The 26393-nt window shown below is 34.6% G+C and overlaps 1 protein-coding gene across 2 annotated transcripts in view; it reads right to left on the reverse strand.

Annotated features, from left to right (window-relative positions):
• ADAM10 (ADAM metallopeptidase domain 10) overlaps nucleotides 1–26393 on the reverse strand; it is a 166823-nt gene that overhangs the window by 22222 nt on the left and 118208 nt on the right. For both annotated transcript variants that reach the window (XM_036903016.2, XM_057488845.1), the window contains exons 6-9: nucleotides 22280–22426; nucleotides 17379–17471; nucleotides 14617–14800; nucleotides 4083–4246 (exon numbers count right to left, since the gene is read on the reverse strand). In XM_036903016.2, coding sequence (XP_036758911.1) covers nucleotides 4083–4246; nucleotides 14617–14800; nucleotides 17379–17471; nucleotides 22280–22426 — 588 coding nt within the window. The remainder of the gene's footprint in view (nucleotides 1–4082; nucleotides 4247–14616; nucleotides 14801–17378; nucleotides 17472–22279; nucleotides 22427–26393) is intronic.

The following is a 26393-nucleotide window of genomic DNA, read 5'->3' on the forward strand; positions in this document are numbered from 1 at the left end:
TTTACTAAGCATGTCGTATGTGTGTGTGTGTGTGTGTGTGTGTTGTAGTAGTAGTAGTATGAACAACATGCATGAAGGAATGGGATGTGACTGAGCATGGCAGAGTCATTAAAAGTAGTCTGGTATGAGAGGAAAAGATAACAAAATAGGTAAAGAATGTGAACCAATTTACCCATTAAACAATAAGTAATATAAAATTAATGTTCTAAAAACATTTCTGGCAGCTGCGTAGGGAACAGATTAGACAGGAAATGTAAAGAGAACAGATTCGTTTTCTACCCCAAGTGTTGTCCACAGACGAGCAGCAGCAGCATCTAGGAGAGTCTTAGAAATATGCAGAAACTCAGACCCACCAAAGACCCACTGAAACAGAATCTGTATTTTAATGTTCTCAGTAATTTATATGCACACACATTTGAGAGGCTACAGAAGAACAGTTGGTAGAGTATAGGTATGCTTGGCTTTATTGCATTTCGCTTTATGGTGCTTTGCAGTACTGTGTTTTTTACAAATTGAAGATCATGGCAACCAACCATGCATTAAGCACTAAGCAAGTCTATCAGAATTATTTTTCCAACAGCATTTGCTCACTTTTGTCTGTGTTACATTTTGGTAATCCTCACAATATTTCAAACATTTTCATTATTATTATATTTCTTATGGTGAACTGTGATCAGTGATCTTTGATGTCACTATAGCAATTGTAGTGGGGTGCTACAAACTGCACCCATTTAAGAAGGTGAACCTAATCCATAAATGCTTGTGTTCTGACTGTTTCACTGACCAGCCATTCCCCCATCTCTCTCCCTCTCCTTGGGCTTCTCATTCCCTTACACAATACTGAAATTAGGCCAATTAATATCCCTATGATGTCCTCTAAGTGTTCAAGTGAAAGGAAGAATCACATGTCTCTTCCTTTAAATCAAAAGCTAGAAATGATTAAGCTTAGCAAGGAAGGCATGTCAGAAGCCAAGATAAGCCAAAAAAAAACTAGGCCTCTTGTTAGCCAAGTTGTGAATGCAAAGTAAAATGTTTGAAGGAAATTAAAAGTGCTACTCCAGTGAACACATCAATGGTAAGAAAGTGAAAGAGCCTTTTTGATGATATGGATAAAGTTATAGTGGTCTGGATAGAAGATCAAACCAGCCACAACACTCGTTTAAACCAGCACCTGCTGCAGAGCAAGATCCTAACTCTCTTTAATTCTACAAAGGCTGAGAGAGGTTGAGAAGGCTGCAGAAGAAAAGTTTGAAGCTGGAAGAGGTTTAATGAAGGAAGCTGTCTCCATAACATAGAAGTGCCATGTGAAGCAGCAAGATCTGATGTAGAAGCTGTAGCAAACTATCCAGAAGATCTAGCTAAGATCATTAACGAAGATGGCTACACCAAACAATAGATTTTCATTGTAGACAAAACAGCCTTATATTAGCAGACAATGCCACCTAGGACTTTCTTAACTAGAGAGGAGAAGTCAATGCCTGGCTTCAAAACTTCAAAGAACTAATGCAGCTGGTGACTTTAAGTTAAAACCAATTCTCATTTAAGTTACAACCAATACTCATTAAGTTAAAACCAATACTCAATTATACTACATCTACTCTGCCTGTGCTCTATAAATGGAACAACAAAGCCTAAAGGACAGTACATCTGTTAACATGTTTTACTAAATGTTGTACGCCCTCTGTTGAGATCCCCTGGAAAAAAAAAAAAAAACTCCTTTAAAAATATTACTGTTCATTGACAATGTGCCTGGTCACCCAATAGCTATGACAGAGTTGGACCAGATTAATGCTGTTTTCATGCTTGATAACACAATATCTATTCTATAGCCCATGGATGAAGGAGTAATTTTGACTTTCAAGTCTTACTGTTTAAGAAATATATTTCATAAGGATATGGCTGCCATACATGGTGATTCTTCTAATGGATCTGAGCAAGGTAAACTGAAAACCTTCCAGAAAAGGATTCACCATTCCAGATGCCAATAAGAACATGCATGATTCATGGGAAGAGGTCAAAATATCAACACTAACAGAGTTTGGAAGAAGCTGATTCCATCTTTCGTGGATGACTTTGAGGAGCTCAAGAAGTTGAGGTAGTAATTGTAGATGTGATGGAAACAGCAAGAGAACTACAATTAGAAGTAGAGCCTGAAGATGTGATCAAACCACTACAATCTCATGATAAAACTTGGAACAGGTGAGGAGTTGCTTCTTATGGATGAGCAAAGAAAGTAGTTTCTTGAGATGGAATCTACTCCTGTGAAAACTGTTGAAATGACAACAAAGGAGTTAGAATATTAGATAAACTTAATTGATAAAGCAGCAGCAGGATTTGAGATGGACTCCAATGTTGAAATAAGTTTTACTGTGGGTTGAATGCTAAACACCACATGCTACAGAATCATTCACAGAAGAGTCAATTGATGGGAATATCACCACCCTGATCAGTCAGCAGCCATCAACACGGAAACAAGACCCCCCACCAGCAAAAAGATTACAGCTTGCTAAAAGCTCTGATGATGGGCAGCATTTCTTAGCAATAAAATATTTTGAAATTATGGTATGTATATGTTTTTTTAGATATAATGCTATTGCATACCCAACAGACTACAGTGAAAACATAACTTCCATACATATGGGGAAACCAAAAAATTCATTTGACTCCCTTCATTTGATAGTCACTTCATTGCTGTGATCTGGAATCAAACCCACAATATCTCTGCTGGTACTACAATTCCCCTGGTGAAGGATGAAATCAAGGGTACAGATAGAAAAGAGGACATTTTACTGCCCTTGAAAATGCAAATCAACCATGAACAACAGTTATCTGCTCATCTCCAAAATTTCAAGTTACTCTTTTAAGAACAAATCATAATCTATCAGTCAAGAGGTAGAGAGATTAAACACATTTTGAATACTTTATCCAAGAGTATTGAGAATTATCAATTTCTGATTAGAACTTAAAAGAGGAAAGACTTGCAACTTACTGAGATGGCACTATCTTTTACAAACTGGGGGGAAATTAGAGAAGTGCATTTGAGGATTTTAAGCTACAAGTATGTAATTTTTTTATAAACTCATAAAAATTTCCATTTTTACAACTGATGAGGTACAGGTAAAATAAGCTTACACATCGTTTTCAAATGAAATTTTCCACTTGTTTTAGTAAGCCCTACCAAAATCAGAAAAGCAGAACATCTTTCAGTATTCTCTAATTCTTTGTGTATTAATCCTTGGGTCACCTGAAAATCAATATAATGGCCTGGGTATTAAATGATAGCAAAAACTGTTAATTTTGTCAGAGATTGTTAATTTTGTAAGAAATGTCTATTTTTTTAGAGATGCATATTGAAATATATAAGAGTAAATGAATTTGCTTCTAATACCTTAAAAGGAAAAGAAACAAATACAGAAAGGAGATGTGGCAAATCTTAATAATTGTTGAATCTCAATTAGGGGTCAGCAAACTGCAGCCCAGACTTTTTATATGGCCTAAGCTAAGAATGGCTTTTACATGTTTAAATGATTGTAAAAACAAAAATAGTCAACAGAGACCAAATGTTGCCCCCAAAGCCTAGAAGCCCTTTTCAGAAAAAGTTGCTGACCCCTGTTTCTGATGATGCGACCATGAGAGTTTGTTATACTATTTTTCTCTCTTTTGGTGTATGTTAAAATTTTCTCATCTACACAGTAGAAAAAAACAGACCTAGTAAACCCCAATAATGCTTTAACAGAAACCAAGCCAAAAAAAAAAAAAAAAAACCCACTATACAATTTATTAACACTCAAAATGCACTTAAAACAATGAGAAGTGATTTTCATTCAATAAATTAATTTAATTAATCATGTACCAGACACTGTCCTAGGTTCAGCACATAGAAACGAACGAAATAGACAACAATCCTTTGCCTTTTTGGAATTTTTGGCATTGTTATGCTTTTGATAGTTTACTCACAAATATTTCATCTTCCTTAATATTCATATGTTACTATGTTACTTGTTTTCAGTGTAAACAAAATTACTCAACATAAAAGTTAGATCCGTAACATTTTAAAATCCTAATAATTAGGCAATACTTACAGGAGATCCAAAGTTATGTCCTACTTCATGAGCAAAAGTAATGTGAGAGACTTTGGGGGGTACATGAGACCCATAGTTCTGAACAGTAATAATTCCAGTGTTTAAGGACTTCTTCTTGCCATCTGAATAGAGCTTACTTTTTTCACATATTCCACCAGAGCTTCCTAATTCGGAACAAAAGATGGTTAAGTTAGTTATCTATTTCTCCCCAGAAAAACTTTCTAATGTATGCTATATTAAAACATTTTATCTTTTGAGTCTAAAACATAACTGGTACCCACATATATCATATATTCAAAAATTAGTTTGGTACAAGATTGAAAAGTCATTTCAAATTAAAATTTTAATGGCACACATAAAAAACTCCAAGGATTGAATACAAATCCATTATAAAATATTCCTCTTCAGAATCAAAATGTCCCAAATTTTTGCTCCCATTAGTTTAATAAAACAAGTATTTTAAGTTTCTGTTACATTTGAATATATCAACATTTACACTATGTCAAAGCCTGTAGTTTTACATCCTTTAAAAAGAAAACTTAAATATTTAAGTTAAATGAAAGCTGAATGAAATATCCTAGAGATTCTGGGAAAGTCACTTCTACAAATAATAGCAGTGATGGGTAGGAGTACATGATTCACTACCCTTGGAGGCAACATACAATATGTTTTTAAAAAAGAAGAGTCACAAAACCCCAACTTCGGTGGGATGCAGAGAAGGCAGTTCTAAGAGGAAGTATATAGCAATCCAGGCCTATTTAAAGAAGGAAGAATAATCCCAAATGAATAGTCTAAAGTCACAATTCAAACTGGAAAAAGAAGAACAAATGAGGCCCAAACTCAGCAGAAGGAAGGAAATAATAAAGATCAGAGAAGAGATAAACAACTTTGAGAAGAATAAAATAATAGAAAAAAAATCAATGAAACCAAGAGCTGGTTCTTTGAGAAAATAAACAAAATAGATAAACCCCTAGCCAAACTTAGTGAGAAAAAGAGAATCTACACACATCAACAGAATCAGAAACAAAAAAAGAAAAATCACGATGGACCCCACAGAAATACAAAGAATCATTAGAGAATACTATGCAAATCTATATGCTAACAAGCTGGAAAACCTAGAAGAAATAGACAACTTCCTAGAAAAATACAACCTTCCAAGACTGACCAAGGAAGAAACAGAAAATCTAAACAGACCAATTACCAGCAACGAAATTGAAGCGGTAATGAAAACACTACCCAAGAACAAAACCCCTAGGCAAGAAGGATTTACCGTGGAATTTTATCAGACATACAGAGAAGACATAATACCCATTCTCCTCAAAGTTTTCCAAAAAATAGAAGAGGAGGGAATACTTCCAAACTCATTCTATGAAGCCAGCATCACCCTAATGCCAAAACCAGGCAAAGACCCCATCAAAAGAGAAAATTACAGACCAATATCCATGATGAACATAGATGCAAAAATACTCAACAAAATATTAGCAAACCAAATTCAAAAATACATCAAGAGGATCATATACCATGACCAAGTGGGATTCATCTCAGGGATGCAAGGATGGTACAACGTTCGAAAATCCATCAACATCATTCACCACATCAACAAAAATGACAAACACCACATGATCATCACCACAGAGGCCGAAAAAGCATTTGACAAAATTCAACATCCGTTCATGATAAAAACTCTCAACAAAATGGGTATAGAGAGCAAGTACCTCAACATAATAAAGACCATATATGATAAACCCACCGCCAACATCATACTTAACAGCGAGAAGCTGAAAGCTTTTCCTCTAAGATTGGGAACAAGACAGGGATGCCCACTCTCCCCACTGTTATTCAACATAGTACTGGAGGTCCTAGTCATGGCAATTAGACAAAACAAAGAAATACAAGGCATCCAGATTGGTAAAGAAGAAGTCAAATTGTCACTATTTGCAGATGACATGATATTGTACATAAAAAACCCTGAAGACTTTTCTCCAAAACTACTAAAACTAATATCTGAATTCAGCAAAGTTGCAGGATACAAAATTAATACACAGAAATCTGTTGCATTCCTATACACTAAAGATGAACTAGCAGAAAGAGAAATCAGGAAAACAATTCCATTCACAATTGCATCAAAAAGAACAAAATACCTAGGAATAAACCTAACCAAGGCAGTGAAAGACCTATACCCTGGAAACTACAAGACACTCTTAAGAGAAATTAAAGAGGACACTAATAAATGGAAACTCATTACATGCTCTTGGCTAGGGAGAATTAATATGGTCAAAATGGCCATCCTGCCTAAAGCAATCTACAGATTCAATGCAATCCCTATCAAATTACAACAGCATTCTTCAGTGAACTGAAACAAATGGTTTTAAAATTCATATGGAACCACCAAAGACCCCGAATAGCCAAAACAGTCCTGAGAAGGAAGAATAAAGCAGAGGTGATCTTGCTTCCCAACTTCAAGTTCTACTACAAAGCCACAGTAATCAAGAAAATTTGGTACTGGCACAAGAACAGACCCACAGACCAGTGGAACAGAATAGAGACTCCAGATATTAACCCAACATATATAGTCAATTAACATACGATAAAGGAGCCATGGACATACAATGGGGAAATGACATCTTCTTCAACAGCTGGTGTTGGCAAAACTGGACAGCTCCCTGTAAGAGACTGAAACTGGATCATTGTCTAACCCCATATACAAAAGTAAATTCAAAATGGATCAAAGACCCAAATGTAAGTCATGAAACCATAAAACTCTTAGAAAAAAACATAGACAAAAATCTCTTGGACATAAACATGAGCAACTTCTTTATGAATATATCTCCCCGGGCAAGAGAAACAAAAGCAAAAATGAACAAGTGGAACTATATCAAGTTGAAAAGCTTCTGTATAGCAAAGCACACCATCAATTGAACAAAAAGGCATCCTACAGTATGGGAGAATATATTCATAAATGACAGATCCGATAAAGGGTTGACATCCAAAATATATAAAGAGCTCACACACCTCAACAAACAAAAAGCAAATAATCCAATTAAAAAATGGTCAGAGGAGCTGAATAGACAGTTCTCCAAAGAAGAAATTCAGATGGCCAACAGACACATGAAAAGATGCTCCGCATCGCTTGTCATCAGAGAAATGCAAATTTAAACCACAATGAGATATCACCTCACACCAGTTAGGATCGCCACCATCGAAAAGACTAACAACAACAAATGCTGGCCAGGTTATGGAGAAAGGGGAACCCTCCTACACTGCTGGTGGGAATGTAAATTAGTTCAACCATTGTGGAAAGCAGTATGGAGGTTCCTCAAAATGCTCAAAATAGAAATACCATTTGACCCAGTAATTCCATTCCTAGGAATTTACCCTAAGAATGCAGCAGCCCAGTTTGAAAAAGACAGATGCACCCCTATGTTTATCGCAGCACTATTTACAATAGCCAAGAATTGGAAGCACCTTAAGTATCCATCAGTAGATGAATGGATAAAGAAGATGTGGTACATACACACAATGGAATATTATTCAGCCATAAGAAGAAAACAAATCCTACCATTTGCAACAACATGGATGGAGCTAGAGGGTATTATGCTCAGTGAAATAAGCCAGGTGGAGAAAGACAAGTACCAAATGATTTCACTAATCATCTGTGGAGTATAAGAACAGCCAAAACTGAAGGAACAAAACAGCAGCAGACTCACAGAACCCAAGAATGGACTAACAGTTACCAAAGGGAAAGGCACTGGGGAGGATGGGTGGGAAGGGAGGGATAATGGGTAAAAAAAAAGGGGGGGCATTACTATTAGCAGACATAATGTAAGGGGGGAGCACATGGAGGTTTGTACAACACAGAGAAGAAAAGTAGTGATTCTATATATCTTACTACACTGATGGACAGTGACTGTCATGGGGTATGTTGGGGGGGACTTGGTGATGGGGGAGTCTAGTAAACATAATGTTCCTTATGTAATTGTAGATTAATGATACCAAAATAACAATGAAAAAAAAAGATGAGTTAGTGGTTCCCAGGGGTTGGGGGAAATCTGGAAAACAGGGAGACGTTAGTAAAAGGGTACAAACTTGCATAAGATGCATAAGGTCTGAGGACCTAATGAGTAACATGATTGCTACAGTTGATAACACTGTATTGTGTAAGTGAAATTTGCTGAAAGTAGAACTTAAACATTCTCAGAAAAAAAAAAGAAAAAAAAGGTTAAATATGTGAGGTTATGGAAATGTTAATTCGATGAGGGGAATACTTTCACAATGCATAAAAATATCAAATCATCATGCTGTACAGTTTAATATGTTAAACAAATTTGTATGTCAATTCTACCTCAATGAAGCTGGATAAAAAGAAAATGAACTATGTCTAGTGGGTATAAAAAAAGGAGGAAAGAAAGGAGAAATGTGGTAGGGAGAGAGAACAAGTGTAGCAAAATGTTGACTGATTAACCTATCAGGAGTTCACTGTACTATTACAACTTTTTGACAGGTTTGAAATTTTTTTTAAAGTAAGTTCAGAAGCTTGAATTATAACTTTTCAATGTGTCTTTAGAATACTTTCAAATTTATACATATATATTAAGTCATTTTGTAGTTCCCCTGTTCATTAACAGGAACTTTACAGCTTATTACCAAAATTAAAGTCCTTTCACATCTAAATGCATTTAATGTAAGAAATTAGTAAAAGAACAATGGGAAAATCAGAAACTGGTTGGCCAATCCACACTTTTGTGTACAATGTACAGAGAAGACCGTAGTTCTTTTAATAACTCCATTAAAGACTTTTAGTGAAAAGTGTTTAGTTTACATTCACACTTAAAAGGTTTCCCTATTTTTGACTGAAGTATAATCAAATGAATTAGAACATTCTGATAACTGATCAGTTTCAGATCAGCTTTCTACACACAAAGTTACAACCAAGTTACTAAATCATTTTAAAAATCTTTTATAATCCCTGATGAAGCATATAATAGAAGGCAATTCAAAATAGACGTGCAAGAATGGCATGACACTACAATTGCTGCCTTGCTCCTGTTAGTATTAGAAAGTATACAGCAACAGAACATAAATTTGAGTTACTGTTGTGATATGCTTTAGGAAGCTGAGATGATAATATGCTTCACAGAAAATTAAACTGAAAGACAGCCATATGCAGATTTTAACTAGCAAAGGACTGAGAACCTTTATGATATTCAAAACTTACTACCTCTCTACACAGAAAACTGAATAGAATGAAAACAGCAAATGATTTATATTTTCTTAAACTACTTTTACTTTTGGAGATGAGCCCTAAGGAGTCTATCACTATTTCTAAGAAACAGAAAAGATATGAATAAGCACTCGGTACATAATAATTATAGTCTACATATTATAGCTTTAAACAAATAGTAAATTAATATCCTGCCTTAGCGAAGATTTATCATATGCAAATTGGTCCAATGCAGTACTGTCAAACCTGACTTAAGCATAGATGCCTCCACACTGTTAAGTCTTTCTCAGTTGGAAGAAAAGAAAGTAAATAGCATATATTAAAAACTGATAATACACTTCTCTGTATTTTTAAGGCCTGTTTATTTAAGGAAAGATCATACATAAATTTGAGTACTCTTTTGAAATACAGTCTTTGTAATGCATATCTTATTCAAAGTCATAAACAACTGCTTTTGGTTTTAATGACTACTGCTTGTAGGAAATTTTAATATTTATTACAGACTAATAGTATATGTTAGAATAACTCAACTATACAGGAAGAAATAAAGTTTCTATCTAATTTTGAAGTTATGGTTTAATTTTTTTTTAATACTAGAATAGTTTCAGTATGCCAGAAACTCAATTAGTGATGGATTATCTTGTATACCTATAGCTAAACTATAACTCAAGTTCAGTATTCGCTTCATACTGTAACCTTAAGATTTTACTACATATAGTCATCATTGAAACACAAATTGTGAATAACAGTGAATAATAAAACTTTTGTGGGTCAAAAGCAATCACTGATGGATGCACGACTCAATGATCAACAAATAAATATGACATTTTTCTATCTACAGGATAGTCTGAGAGCTAAAGTCACAGAATATCAGTCCTAAACTTTAAGAGACACAACTCCTACCCAACAAAGAAAGTATAAAAACTAAAAGGGTAATATAATACCTTGACAGAATTCATAAATAGTTTTGATGTGAGCGGTCTCAAACACATAAAACTGAAGTAGCATACTTGACTAGAGTATTAATCTGAGTAGTAGTTCTGAACCAGACAGTAGTACCACTCCCAAAAATGTTCCCAGGAAATGTTGGGGGAATTTCTCTGTCTTCCATGTCTGGGGAGCAGTACTCAACAGATAATGACCAGAGATGTCAAACACCCTGCAAGGAACAATTCAGACCTGCCCCAAAAGCCAATATTAAGGGTGCTGTTGCAATATTCTAATGAGGCAATTTTCCTGGCCTTATAATTAGACTTTTAAACAGGTTAAGAATTTGAGAGGCTACAGGTTATCTTAAGAACACTGTGTTCAGCAGAGTATGCCTTCAAATCCTAATATATTAAATCAAACCAAAATTTATAAACTAAGAAAAAGTGATTAGACTCTTCCTACCAAATGAAATGTCTCAAAAAATGTTCTTTATAAATGGTCACTGGAATAATGATTTGTTAGGATTAACCATGGAGATACATTTCAGAGCTAGCCTTGCTCAGTGACCTGGCCAAACTAAGACTAGCTTAATTAGGTTAACAGTAAGTAGGATAACATTAAGCAGAACACACCCTAATAAACAGAAAAATGGCCTCTCTCAAAAGGTAGGTTAGAAAGGTACAGCAAGCAAAGTAAAACAAAAGGATCATTCAATATAAAGAATTGACTTTGTTAAGGAACCGAAGTTTCAGTCTCTGAATTAAATGGTAAGAGGCTACCTGCTTACTATACAACTGTGCTTATATAAAGAGAAGTTTAGAATCATCTTTCCAGATTCATGTTCAAGACCAACTTTGTTTTGCAGACCAGATCCCTTTTCTTTGCTACCCTTCTGGGCCCTGTATTATTTTACATGGGAACCTCCATGTCAGCCCATTCACTGCCTATTTCTACTTATGGAGTTGGGGAACAGGTGCTATTCCCCTCATTAAAGAAATCCAGGGCAGCACCCAACTACAGTATGACATTAAATAAGAGCAAATAAAAACAAGCGTAAAAAAGACGTAAAGACAAGAAACCTGCTATTCAAATGCTTCAACTCTCACTGCTTTTCCTGGCTTAACTGAATCAGTAAAGAGGACTACAGCTAATAATTTGAGTAGTTGCTCTGTGAAAATCAACATAACATCACAAAAAATCCTCTTTCCATCACAGTATATTTAAATAGTGAAATGTCTGCAGAATTATAGAAATTAAGCCAAATACAACAGAATCAAAATTAATTAGGCCAAATAAAAATGAAAGATTAAAGGAACAGTAACAGATCACAAACTGAAAAGATCAACTATGAACTGCTATTCAAAAAACCAAGATAACAGCAAACATTACTAAGATCTACAGGCAGAAACATGAAGTCTCAAAGGAAGGGTAAAGACAGAAGAAACTATGATGTAAACTAAACAAGTTTAAGCAAAACAATTTATCTGAATAAATAGAGACAGGCAAGAACTGAATCTTCTAGCTTCCAATACAGTGTTGTTCTCATTATGCCATGACAATTATACCCAAAATGATGTCTAAATATTATAAAGCAGTACTATTTTATAACTCTTCTCTCAAGACAGAAGGAAATGGATTCCAACAATATAAAACCTCTACTAAGATGCAGGGAACATTTTAACTTCTTATTAGAAATGTCAAAGAGGATGTTACAATATATAACACCTAGTAAAATAACTACCAAACATATTGAACCTGGTGTCTAAAGGTCCAAATTCTAGGTTCTGTGACACTGGGTTGGTCACAAAGTCTCTGAATCCAAGCTTCCTCATGTGTAGAATGGAGGTAATTAACCTAACCTACACTTCACAAGGGTATTGAAATAATCAACAAGACCAAATACAAAAAGTTCTTTGTAAGAAGAAAGTAAGCCAAATATATAACTCAGTTTAGGTAGTCTGAGGGCAAAAAGAAAAGAAGAAGAAGAAGAAAGCAGTCAATTTTATGTCAAAACAGACATCCTATACTAGAAAAATCTAGGTCAAAGGAACAAGATCCCCTTTCTTTCCCACTCTAGACCCTATTCTTCTGTCCTTAGAAGATTTCTAAGAGCTGGAGTTGGGTTAGCACAGAGTAAAGGCAGAGGGCATCAGAAGAACCTAACGACAAAAATACAAGTACTGTGTCCCACCATTTTCAATCCACAACTCCGCCTACTGCTGCTTCAGTAAACTGAGCGGCATCACAAATGGTGGTCCAAATATCAAAAACAACTAGATATGAAAACTAATTGTCTCCCAAACCCAAAACTCCTCTCTAATCATGAGGAAAATATCAAACTGCAACACAGGGATATCCTACAATATAACCTGACCAGTACTTCTCAAAACTGTCAGTCATCACAAACAAGAGGAGTCCTAGAAACTGTTACAGCCAAGAGAAGACTAAAGAGATTGACAACTAAATGTAATGTCCTAGATGAGATCCTGGAACAGAAAAAGGGCCTTACATAAAAATTACAGAACTTTGGACTTCAGTTAACAATAATGCATAAATATTGGTTTAATTGTAACAAATTTACTATACTAATGTAAGCTGTTAATAATTTAGGAGATGGGGTGGGAGGAGAACAGGAACTCTACACCATCTTGCTTAATTTTTCTGTAATTCTAAGTGTTCTAAAAATTACAGTCCCCTTTGGTTTTGGTTTTTGTTTATTTCCTTAAAGTGACTGCATCTGCAGATATGAAGATAACTGAAGATTTAGGAAAATTAAGCCAAGTTCCTTCAGGAGCATTACCTTCTTAAAGAACAACAGCCTGGAGCTGAAAATGTAAAATGGCAGGAAGGTTTTAGTCTAAGATCTTCCCATCACTTGCTCAGGAGACATTTCAGTGAGCAAGCTTCTTTAGAGACAAAAATCAGGATATGCATCAGATTCACCTGGAGGGCTTGTTCAAACAGACTGTCAGGCTCCACACCTAGAACTTCTGATTTAGCAGACCTAGGTAGGTATATGAACTTAAATTTCTAGTAAGTTCCCAGTTGACGCTGATGCTGGTAGTTAGTGGAGCTCACTTTGAACACCACCATATTAATGGTAACTTATGAAGAAAAATTAATGAATTCCTGAGTTTTTACAGTACTTCCTAATGAATAAGGAGAGGAACACATAAACGTTGCAATTAAGTCATCGAACTTAATGAAAGAAGGGGAAAAGAAATTTTAGAATGTAGAAGTTAAAAACATTTGAGATACCACAGGAAAGAGGGCGCTCTACAATCTGCTGACAATGCAAGTAAAACAAAACCAGCACTGATTATCACAAGGGACAGATATCCAAAAATACTGCACTATGTATACAGCCCATGACATAAACTTGTACCTGAATGACATCATGAGGTACAGTTTAACAGGCAGAAGAAAAACAAAAAAAAACTGTAGAAAACTGTAAAAACACAGTACTATTCGAGATATTAAAATATGTACAACAAATCAAAGAATAAATTAATAGAAAAAACTGTCTTACCCTGGGATAAAGCAGAAACTGATTCTTTTAAAAACAGAAGAAGAAATTGCTGTGTATAGCTCAGAAGATGACAGACTACAGATCAAACTTTATATGGCAAAAGTTATCATCAAAGAAATCTGGGATTCTTTCTACTCAACTTTCAATTAATCAATCTGTATTTCTCTAAACTAGGCTACTGAACTTATTATACTGTAAATCACAGACCCCCACTCCCACTGTAATGGAAAGAGGATTATCCTAACCCAGCTTTCTCAATGACAGTTGCTTTCATGGCTAAGGCAGAGGTCTCAGCAGAGCGTGGGCCCAGGTGGTGAAGCCAGTGGAGCTGTGGGTACTCGGGCCTCATGTCTATATATCTCCTCAGGCAACACTTCCCTCTTGTCAAACTAAAAGCTAAAAATAAAATAATATTAAAGGCAAGCTTTCTTTTCTATGTGTTGCTCCTGACCGGGGTTTCTCTGCTCTTCATTTTATTGCAGAACAGAAGTAAGAATACAGTTTTCCCCTTTCACTCTAAGATCCTTTTTTAAGTAAGAATAACAAGAAAAACATTAACTTTTGTGAAAAAAATTAATATTTTGCGTTTGGCTTCAGAAGTAAGTACCACTTTTTCCCCAATTATTTATTTCAGCTGCTGAATGTACCAAATGTTAGGATATCTCCTGTTAGTATTCATTTAAAAATAAAAGGCTGTTTCACCTATTTTCCTATTTACATTATGCTTACGAGTCCTGCCTAGCTCAAGACATGTTAATTACACAATATCACTTTCTCTTATATTCTATAAAATTCAATTTGCCCTGAAAATTTTTCACTTCAAGTATTAAGTCAAGACATATTTAGATAACTACCTGAAGGTGCTCCAACCCAAGCCAGACCAAGAACACCATCATCAAAATCTCTGTCTGTGAAGACATAGGCCAAACAGTAGTCATCATGATTCTGTTCAGAATTCAATTCCAGAAATTTTTCAACACCAATATTTGGGAAACGGAAGGGATTTGTAGGGTCCTTCTCATCAGCAGTCGTGTTGATCTAAAATTCAAAACAATGATTTAAATATTCAATTAACATTACCAGAGCCTTAGTGTTAAGTCTTTGCTCACCTCCTCATGATCCCCCCCTGGACAATATGCTAGGGGCCCAAGCAAAATCAGGCCTGAATTAAGGTTTCTATGATTGTGCCTACTGCCCCCATACCTTAGCTGATTAAGGAAGCCAGAAAGAAAGAAAGAAAGGAAGTGGGGAAAAAAAGGCAGAGTAGGGAACTTAAAATTGAATATGTTAAATTTCTGAACAAGTATTCACCAGATTCCTGAACACTGAACACTTGGAATGGAAAAGCAAGATCTGCTTTCAAAACTTTTTAAAGGAAGTACAGTTTCTCAAATTTAATCATCTGAGCAAGTATCTATTAGTATTAATCTCCTACAAATGGTGACAAATACAGGGATATAAAACCCTATATTTTAGCTAATTACTAGAACATAAAATAGCTAGTGAACCCAAGACTGTCAATTCAGGAGAGACGGTTCTCCTTGCCTGTCCTTGAGAGTTATATGAGTCAACCCAAAAAAACTGCACATTCAATTTTTTCCCCCTGAAGATGAGTAACATTTAAAATATTTTTACTGCCAATTTTTTTCTCTATTTCAAGCTAAGTTCCTCCAGAATGTTTCCTCTGCTACTTACAGTACTCCTGCTACATGTTGTTCCTTAACAATCTAAAGAATAATCAGTTCTGATACCAAACTTCTACTAAACAAAAGCTTTTGTTTATTAGCCCCTGCCTTCTTTCAGAGACTCCTGACTGTCCTTTTAAGTCCTAGGACAATTTGACTTTCCCTGAGGAAGTCAGAGAATTACGTACAAGAATAGAAAATAAAAAGAGATATGTATGAAAGTAAACATTTTTTAGAAGGCCAACCTCAGTCTACTAAAAATTTTGGTAGTAAGGGGAGGATGTTAACAGTTAATGAAGTGACCGAAAACTACAGTCTTTTTAGGATCCACACCCTTCCATAAACAAACACTATTGAGGGCAACTGCCTAAGAATATATTTCAGAACATTTTGTTTATCCATTAACAGTTAATAAAAAACAATCAGGTGTGGTCATCCAACACAAAAAAAATCCAAAGACAAACACACTATATATTATGAACAGCCCATGCATAGAGACATGCTGAAGATGGCTTTTTCCCACTAAACATAGACATGTAATTCCCTGATATTTCTGTAGTACTGGCTACTGATAAAAACTGCATCTGAATTTTAGTTAACTATATTAATAATGAGATTATTAATATTTAAATACTTGCTGATATAATACTTCAAATGAATGGGTCACAATCTTCAATAGGTCAGATTTAACTAAAGTTTTAATCTCAGTTAAAGGCCTGGAAACAACCAGCTGCCACATTATCTATTTATATATATGCATTTCTTAATGCAAATCATTTTACTCAAAAAAAATTATGCTTCACTAAAATTTCTCCAGGTATTCTCTACTCCTCACTACTTTGCATTTTATTGCTCTGTCTATTAAACAGCGATATTGGTCCACCACTTAATAACTTTTGCTTGCTCATTTAAGGGTTTATATTGTACTCTCAAATACATAAAAGAAGTCAATTATAAACAGTTTCTACACTGTTTATCTACAAACCATATTCCACTTTAAAACAATCCAATTTAATAACTTAATCACACTTCTGAAAGGGCACCTTCAGCTATGTTATTAAATAATTACATGTATGCACTAAAATTATAATCTAGTCAACCATATTTTAAGAAAAATAGGAGCACAAATATAAAAACCCTGTGGCAAATACTTTCACAAAATGATTTTTTTTTTTAACATTTGGATTGTTGCCTAGTTCATGAATTCAGATTCCTAAAAGTGATCTACACTGAAATAGTTCATATTTGGAAAATTTTTGAAATAATTGGCCCAATTTTATTTGTAATTTAATATTTGCTTATTTAGATGAGCATTTCAGAAAATGTGTTCAGCAGTTTTTGGCATCTCAGTTGATGATAATACAGAAAAGGTTCCATGGTCAGATTCGTTTAGAAAAATCCAAGTGTCCTTCCTGAAGGACTTCTCAAAATGTGAAATATGTTAGTGTGCACTGTAAATTTTCAAGAAGATGGTATAATATTAAATGTCTTCCAACTTCCAACTTTATGTAATCAGTGGAACTATCCTTCCCTCCCCTGAGCACCATATGGAAAACACACTGAAAAATACTGCACAAGGCAAATCTGAAAAAACTATGGAACAGTACCAGGGGAAAAATATGTCAAGTACTGTATCTGTAGTTTTTTAGAGGTTATGGTTTTCTAACCAGTATGTTAACCACACAGATAGAAAACTACTATCATACCCACTTTTGCAGTCCAGATTAAAGCCCAATAGATTTCATTCTTAAATTATAACCCAACTATTGTGCTTTTGTGTGTGTGTGTAAAAGCCAAGACTTAAGGATAAAGGACATTAGCAGATACAATTTAAACTAAAAGACCAAATAAAAAGAAACCACTTTTCTTTTTGTAAACATGGCCCTTATTGTTTCTCTTTTTCAATGTTTACAACTATTGAAATTTCTTACTCTTATGCGTTTCACCATGAAACTGATGTTACGGATTCCAGAGAAGTCAGTGGTCTGGTAAATTGTATCAATCGCTTTAACATGACTGGATATCTACAGATTTAAAAAAAACAAAACATTTTACAGGCAATGCAGAAACATGAAAAAGACTGAATTCTCATTTCCCAAACCAAGAATTATTCATGTTCTACCACAATCAAATTTTAAAATGCCTACATCAATCCTGGATGAAAGATTAGCTGGGAGGGAAGGTTCTCTGCCTTTTCCAGACTCTCCTCTGGCCAAAATAAACACGCACTCTTTCTTCAGTCATAAAAAACTTTGTCTCCTCAATCCATCCTGCAATGTCACACCTCCATGCCTGTTCACATGCGGTTTCCTTATGCCTAAAGTATGTTTATTTATTCAGACTTAGCTCAAACATCTTCGGTAAGAACTTTCCTGATAATAATATCAGGACGCTCAGTCATTCTCTGTCTTCAGTCTTTCTCTTGCTGCACTAGTACACATTCTGCAAATTCTGTTCACCATTTACTACATACTAGACACTGTTTTTGGTGCTGAGATGTACTGCTGAATAAAACAGAGACAGTCAATAGAAATTTTCAGAGAGTTACTCTAAAGGGGGAGAGGAGGTAAAGTTTTCCAAAAAATAGAAAAGGAGGGAATACCATCCAAACTCCTTCTATGAAGCCAGCATCATTTTAATAACAAAACCAGGCAAAGACACCAAAAAAAAAAGAAAATTACAGACCAATATCCCTGATGAACACAGATGCAAAAATACTCAACAAAATATTAGCAAACTGAATTCAGATATACATCAAGAGGACCATCCATCATGATCAAGTGGAATTCATGCCAGGGATGGAAGGATGGTACAACATTCAAAAATCCATCAACATCAGCCACTACACCAATAAAAAGATGCACAAAAACCACATGATCATCTCCACAGATGCTGAAAAAGCATTTGACAAAATTCAACACCCATTCATGATAAAAACTCTCAACAAAATGGGTATACAGGGCAAGTACCTCAACATAATAAAAGCCACAGATGACCAACCCACAGCCAACATCATACTTAACAGTGAAAAGCTGAAAGCTTTTCCTCTAAGACCAGGAACAAGACAAGGATGCCCACTCTCCCCACTTTTATTCAACGTAGTACTGGAGGTCCTAGCCACAGCAATCAGACAGCACAAAGAAACAAAAGGCATCCAGATTGGTAAGGAAGAAGTTAAACTGTCACTGTTTGCAGATGACATGATATTGTAGACAAAAAACCCTAAAGAATCCACTCCAAAACTCATAGAACTAATATCTGAATTCAGCAAAATTGCAGGATATAAAATTAATACACAGAAATCTGTTGCATTCCTGTACACTAATGATGAACTAGCAGAAAGAGAAATCAGGAAAACAATTCCATTCACAACTGCATCAAAAAGAATAAAATACCTAGGAATAAACCTAATCAAGGAAGTGAAAGACCTATACCCTGGAAACTACAAGAAACTCTTGAGAAAAATTAAAGAGGACACTAATAAATGGAAATTCATCCCATGCTATGGATAGGAAGAATTAATATTGTCAAAATGGCCATCCTACCTAAAACAATCTACAGATTCAATGCAATCCCTATCAAATTACCAACAGCATTCTTCAACAAACTGGAACAAATAGTTCTAAAATTCATATGGAACCACAAAAGACACCGAACAGCCAAAGCAATCCTGAGAAGGAAGAATAAAGTGGGAGTATTACGCTTCCCAACTTCAAGCTCTACTACAAAGTCACAGTAATCAAGACAATTTGGTACTAGCACAAGAACAGACCCATAAACCAATGGAACAGAATAGAGTGCCCAGATATAAACCCATAAATACATGGCCAGTTATATATGATAAAGGAGCCATGGACATACAATGGGGAAATGACAGCTTCTTCAACAACTGGTGTTGGCAAAACTGGACAGCTACATGTAAGGGACTGAAACTGGATTATTGTCCAACCCCATACACAAAAGTAAACATGAAATGGATCAAAGACCTGACTATAAGTCATGAAACCATAAAACTCTTAGAAGAAAACATAGGCAAAACTCTCTTGAATATAAACATGAACAACTTTTTCCTAAACATATCTCCATGGGCAAGATAAACAAAAGCAAAAATGAACAAGTGAGATTATATCAAACTAAAAAGCTTCTGTACAGCAAAGAACACCATCAGTAGAACAAAAAGGCATCCTACAGAATATATTCATAAATGACATATCCAATAAGGGGGTGACATCCAAAATATATAAAGAACTCATGCACCTCAACAAACAAAATGCAAATAACCCAATAAAAAAATGGGCACAGGATCTGAACAGACACTTCTCCAAAGAAGAAATTCAGATGGCCAACATGCACGTGAAAAGATGTTCCACATCACTAATCATCAGAGAAATGCAAATTAAAACCACAATGAGATATCACTTCACACCAGTTAGGATGGCAAACATCCAAAAGACAAACAACAACAAATGCTGGCAAGGATGTGGAGAAACGGGAACCCTCCTACACTGTTGTGGGAATGTAAATTAGTTCAACCATTGTGGAAAGCAGTATAGAGGTTCCACAAAAAACTAAAAATAAAAATACCATTTGACCCAGAAATTCCATTCCTCGGAATTTTCCCAAAGAAAACAGCATCACAAATTCAAAAGGACATATGTACCCCTATATTTATCACAGCACTATTTATAATAGCCAAGATATGGAAGCAACTTAAGTGTCTATGAGTAGATGAATGGATAAAGAAGATGTGGTACATATACACAATGCAGTATTATTCAGCCATAAGAAAAAAACAAATCCTACCATTTGCAACAACATGGATGGAACTAGAGGGTATTATGCTCAGTGAAATAAGCCAGGTGGAGAAAGACAAGTACCAAATGATTTCACTCATCTGTGGAGTATAAGAAGAAAGAAAAAACTGAAGGAACAAAACAGTAGCAGAAACACAGAACCCAAGAATGGACTAACAGTTACCAAAGGGAAAGGGACTGGGGAGAGTGGGTGGGAAGGGAGGGGCTGACTCCCAGCTAAACTCTCTGGTTTCTAAACTGCTCTGTATGTATACAACTTTTCTGCCTTCATTTATAAAAAGCACACTTGCTACCATTTATGTGAATACATGTATATATACTTCTAAAAATATTTTCAAAGAAATTATATATATAAACATGACAGCCAAGTAGAAACATTAACAATAATAATTTCAAAAGTAGTCCAGGTTGCCAAACATTGATTAAATAATCATAACATTGCTGACTAGGTCCATATTAAATTCATGCTGTCTAACCTTACTTGGCCTAGCAATCCTATATGCAATTCTCACTGATTCTACTTCATTTCCAACAGTGGTTGTTCAAACATTTCTTCACAAATGATTATACTTCATACTTTAATGAGAGTTCATCTTGACTTTCCTCTCTCTTTACCTTCAAATTTTTCTCTTCCTCCATTTCTATCTTCCTCAAAGGGTAAACTCTTCCTTAAAAGGAAACTTCTTTATTCCTGAACCCAATCCTTATTCGATGTTTAAGATATCAGTTTTTCTTTCTCTTATATCTTATTTACATTGCTCTTCTACCGGAACACTTTCCTCTTTCTACCAACTTGCTCATGTATTCATCCACAAATATTCATTTCATCACCAAATATTCCACATTGTTTTTAAGTTACCATAATTTTTTTGATTTTTCACATTTTCTTGAAACCTCACTGCTTCTACAAACCATTCCTGACTGCAGTGTTTTCACTCTCACAACTCTATCAAGAGCTTGCTTAAAGCTCATCAATAATCTTCTCGTAACTAAAAATCAACTACCTTTTGTAATCACTTTTTTTCAGCATTACTGAGGTTTAATTTACAGAATTATGAAGATATTTAAAGTATACATAGATTTGATAAATGTATCCATTGTGAAAGGATTCTTCCCATCTAGTAAATTAACACATTATAGTCATTCTCTTTGATATCTCTGCAATATGACACTATTAGCTGTTCTTTTTGTTTTGAAATGTGTTTCTTCCCTGGCTAATCTTATATAATCTCCTTACTTTATTATGTTTACCCCAGAGCTTCTCTTCCTCATCCTGTTCTCTATCTATAGATACTGTCCTCCAGTTTCTTCTCTTCTGATTTCATTTTCTCACCTTATTTTAACTCTCACTTGTACCCTTTAATTCCATGCAGAAAGTTCAAAGCTAATGTTTTCCCAAGCTCCAGGTCTACATTTTTAACATCCTAAGGAATGACCGCTTGGCTTTTAAATACGTCTAAAATTAGGCTCATCCCTACCACCAAAATAAGCTCACCATTTATACTAGTGGCACCTCCACCCTCTGTCTCAAATTTTTAGTCAAATGCATTCATCAAACTCTCATTGAGAATCTTCTATATAAAGGACATTTTACAGGGCATCTCCAAAAGTTTTGTGGTTTAAGAAGGATTGAGAAGACACACATGAAATAACAATGAAACTTAGAAAGCGCAAAGTACAATGGGAATCCAGAAAAGAAATTAAATGCCTCCTGTCAGGAGGATTCCTCTGTCTTTCCCTTCTTTAAGACCACAAGTGAAAATGTGCCCTTTCAAAGCAAAATTTCAGTATTACTGCCTTTGTGAAATCATTTTCTTAAATCTGTTCTGAATGACACTAAAATATCCTAACTAGTCTTTCAGTTATCTGGGTATTTATTTTATGCATTTTTTTGTATCACAGTTGAAAACATATTCTTCCTTTCCAAAAAGAGACACGCATGCATCAACTTCAAAGGAAAATATAGGTATTATGAAACAACATAAGAACTCTTAAAATAGTAGCAAAATTGTAAATACCTGGGCAATCACAGCTTCTCGTGTTCCATAATATTTAAAGAACAGATGATCAGTCTGAATATAAAGCTGACAAGTATTTTTTTCAGCTGATGTTGTACGTTTTTTCCTCAGGAGTTGTGGACCATTAACAGCATGTTCTTGAGATGTCTGTATGTCAGAAACAGTCACTTCTGATCATCAGCATGCTTCACTATTGTAACTTTATATAGTTAAGAATCCAATTATAAACAAATTCATATTATTCGAATAATATGTATCCCCATAGGTATTCCCCGATGCCATTAAAGTCTTCATAAACTTCACTCTTACTAGTCTCATTAAATTCTACTGTATAAATGATTATTTATTCAAGCAATTCTTTCACTTTTAAACATTTTCAAACTATACTTTTTAATATGTAAAAAGAAAGTCTTATAGTCGTTTATAATACTCTGATATCTTATTCTACTTCTCTCTAAAACCCAATCTATCACCTAACCCTGCCATACTTATCTCCTACATACCTAGGCAATCTAACCATGATCTCTGGTTCCATCGTGCAAACCCAAGCTAACATCACTCATTATCTAAGAGTACGGCAATAAGAGCAACATAATCTGTCCATATCCACTACTGATCTTCAATCCATTCTCTATACTGCAATGAAATTTTCAAGTGCACATCTGAAATATTACCCACCTGTATAATATATTCCAATGACCCTATTGTTCTAAGGATAAAGCACAAAAAAATCCTTTACATAAGCCCCCAAATCAACCTGTCCAGTTTCTTCCCATTCCATATTACTTTACAGAGAGACCCCTGTATATTATCTAAATGTAGTTCTCTGTGCTACAGCTACACAAGCCTTCTTTCCAGTCTTCCAATGTATTCTGTTTCCTGCCGTAGTCTTTACACATGCTGATGCTGCCTCTCCTGATGTAGTTAAATTCTTTCAGACTTAGCAACGGTCAATTCATCCATTATACCATCTCACAGAACCATGGACTCATGTCCCTTCCATAGTACAACTTTATAGTTTATTGTGTGGTTCTCTGTTTAATTTCTGTCCCCAGGCCACCATCATTACTTCAGCCACTAAAATATGAGCCACTAAAATATGAGAAACTTTCTGTGTTTGCTTCTCACTATATTGCAATCACCTAATACAGACTTGGCAGGTAGGCATTCAAAAAGTAGGAATGACCACTATAATTGAATCCAAGCCCTTAAACCATTGTTGACATCTAAAAGCAGCATTTTAAGTGAACTCTGATGACATAATAATAGTAAATTCAAATTAAATTTTTAATTTTAAGCCACTATTCCCAATTTGCACTCATATTTTATACTTTACTTCTCCCTTGACAACTCCATGTCCAACTGTTCTTAGTTACTGCCTTTATTTTACTTTTATCTATTTTTAACTGAGTACAGCATTCTACAATAGTTACTCTGATTTAGCACATTCCACTGTCTTCTGATTTCAACTGTTTTCAATGAGAAATAAGCCATCATTTTTGCTGTTCATTTTTTGAAAGTGACTGGACGTTTTTATTGGTGCTTTTAAGAGTATATCTTTTGGTTTTTAGATTTTCCTAATAAAATGCTAAGGTATTATTTTCACTGTAGGTATATATCCTTCTCAAATTACAAGGCTTACTGCATCTGTTGTTTGATATCCTCTGCATTTAAAAAAATTTCTCAGCCATCTTTCCCTATTTCACTCATGTTTTTGCCTTCTAAAATATCAATTATACCTATGTTAGACCTTTAATGTATTATCCATTCCTCTTATGTCTCTTTTCTGTATTTTCTATCTTGTTTCTTAGGATTCACTCTGTTTTCTTATCTATCCAGATTTAATCCATCAAATTCTAAATATTTTCTGTTGTTATATTTTTCAATTCTAGAACTTCCATTAGGTTCTTTTGTTCATTTTCAATTTTCTTCTGAAATTTTACATTTAGTCTTTATGTATTTAAATATATTAAAGTATGTATCTGTATCTGAGCACTTCATTATCCAGATAATTTTAGGTTGTTTACATTTCTGAGACCCCAGCTAGACTGTAGGCTCTTTGAGGATATATACTCTGTTTCAATTATTCTTATACTGATGATGTTTGGTAAACAGTAGTTTTTCTTCTTGTTCTTCCATCATGTTATGTCTGAACTGAGTGCCAGACAAGGCATATGGAAAGCCACAGATATTAATATGAGGTTTCAGGGGATATCTTTATCAGGAGATTTATTTCTGCTTTTCGTAAAAAGTTAGGCTTGGTCCACTAGTAATCCAATAAGAGATTAAGAAAATGTGATGTATAAATTTAATCCCATGAGGAGGTAGGACACTTTCTGACTCACCTTTACTTACTCCTAGGGAGTAGCCCTTCAAAGTCTCAACTTAGACCCCCACTGAGAAGGCCTTAAAGAGTATTATTATCCTTAGCCTCAAGAATCTGGAGCATTCTCAGCTTCTCAAGATGACTCCTCAGGAATCAAAAGACCCTGAGGATTTTATCTGGAGAAAGCATAGCAAGCCCCAAATGCCAGGCTCACCTGTCTAGGTGTCCTCGTTTTTTCCTAAGACCTGGCCTGATACAACCCTGTTACCTCTCCAATGCTTTCAAACAAATACACACACACACACATGCACAGGTACACAAGTAAACATATATATTTACACTTATTATAACATACTATATTATTAAGGCCAGGCTGTTTTTATTAGCTGTTGTTAACAGGAGAAGGACATGTCTCTATTTCTTGAAAATAATTACTTATCAATTTACATATTGTGAATACTGTCTCAAAGTTTACAACTCCCTTCCCTTTAAGGTGTCTTTTACTCTAAATTTTTAGATAGTGAAATTATATCAATTTTTTATACTCAAAAACTTAGTGTCTTAAAGTATTTCACTATCTCAAAGGGCAAAATATTTTTTATCTTTTGTCAAGTTATCTTTTCAAATGCTCTGCCCATTTTTTAATGGGGGTTTAAATATTTTTCTAAAAAAACTGAGTTATAATAGCTTTGGGGATATTGTGGAGAAGACTTTTATAGGATGTATTGTTGACATTTTCTCACAGTCTCTGACTGCTTTTTACATTCCCTTAACTATGTCTTTTGAAAATATTATTTTAATTTTGACCAAGTCCAGTTTATAAATTCTATAAGGCAGGTATTTTTTTTGTCCTAAAATACCAGTGCCTATGCCCAAATCATAAAAATTTCTCCATTTTTTTCCTAGAAGTTTAAGTTTTAGTTTCAAGCATGCAGATTATTCACTCTGAGTTTATTTTTGTATAAGGTGTAAGTATACAGGTTGAGGTTCAATTTTATTTTTTTATATGGATATCCAATTGTTCTGGTACCATTTATCAGACTGCTCTTTCCTCCTTAATTTACCTTGAATATTTTGCAAAAATCAACTAACTATATAGAGTATTCTGTTACGTTACCTGTATGTCTATTCTTTGTCTAATTACACTCTTGGTTACTATGTATTTATAGTAAATTTTAAAATCAGGTAATAAAAATCTCATAGCTTTGTTCTTTTTTGAAAATTACTTTGGCTGTTTAGGTCCTTTACTCTTTGGTATAACTTTCAGATTCAGTTTGTCAATTACTAGATAAATCCCCACTGGGATTTTTGACAGGGATTGCAGTGACCCTACAGAACAATTTGGGGAAAACTGACATGCTGAGTCTTCGAAACAATGAACACAGTATATTTCTCATATTTCTCCATTTATTTGGATACTTAATTTTCCTTGGCAATGTTTTGCAGTTTTCATGTGTATGTATTTTGTATATATTGTTAGATGTATTCTAATTATTTTATATTCTGGATGCTATTTTCTAATTGCTTAAAATTTCATTTTCTAAACGTTAATTGCTAGTGCATACAAACAAGACTACAACTGATTTTTTCATGCTAACTTATAGCTATCCTTTGGTAAATTTACTTACTTATTTTTTAACTTTTTCTATATTCGTTAGAATTTTCTAAGCATACTCTCAATGCCATCTACAAATAAACACAGTTTCCTTCCTTTATAATCTATATGCCTTTTTTTTTCCTTCCCTTACTATGCTGACAAGGACTTTGAGTACAATGCTGAATAAAAGT

The sequence above is a fragment of the Manis pentadactyla genome, chromosome 11 (assembly GCF_030020395.1).
Source record: "Manis pentadactyla isolate mManPen7 chromosome 11, mManPen7.hap1, whole genome shotgun sequence".
Classification (NCBI taxonomy): Eukaryota; Metazoa; Chordata; class Mammalia; order Pholidota; family Manidae; genus Manis; species Manis pentadactyla.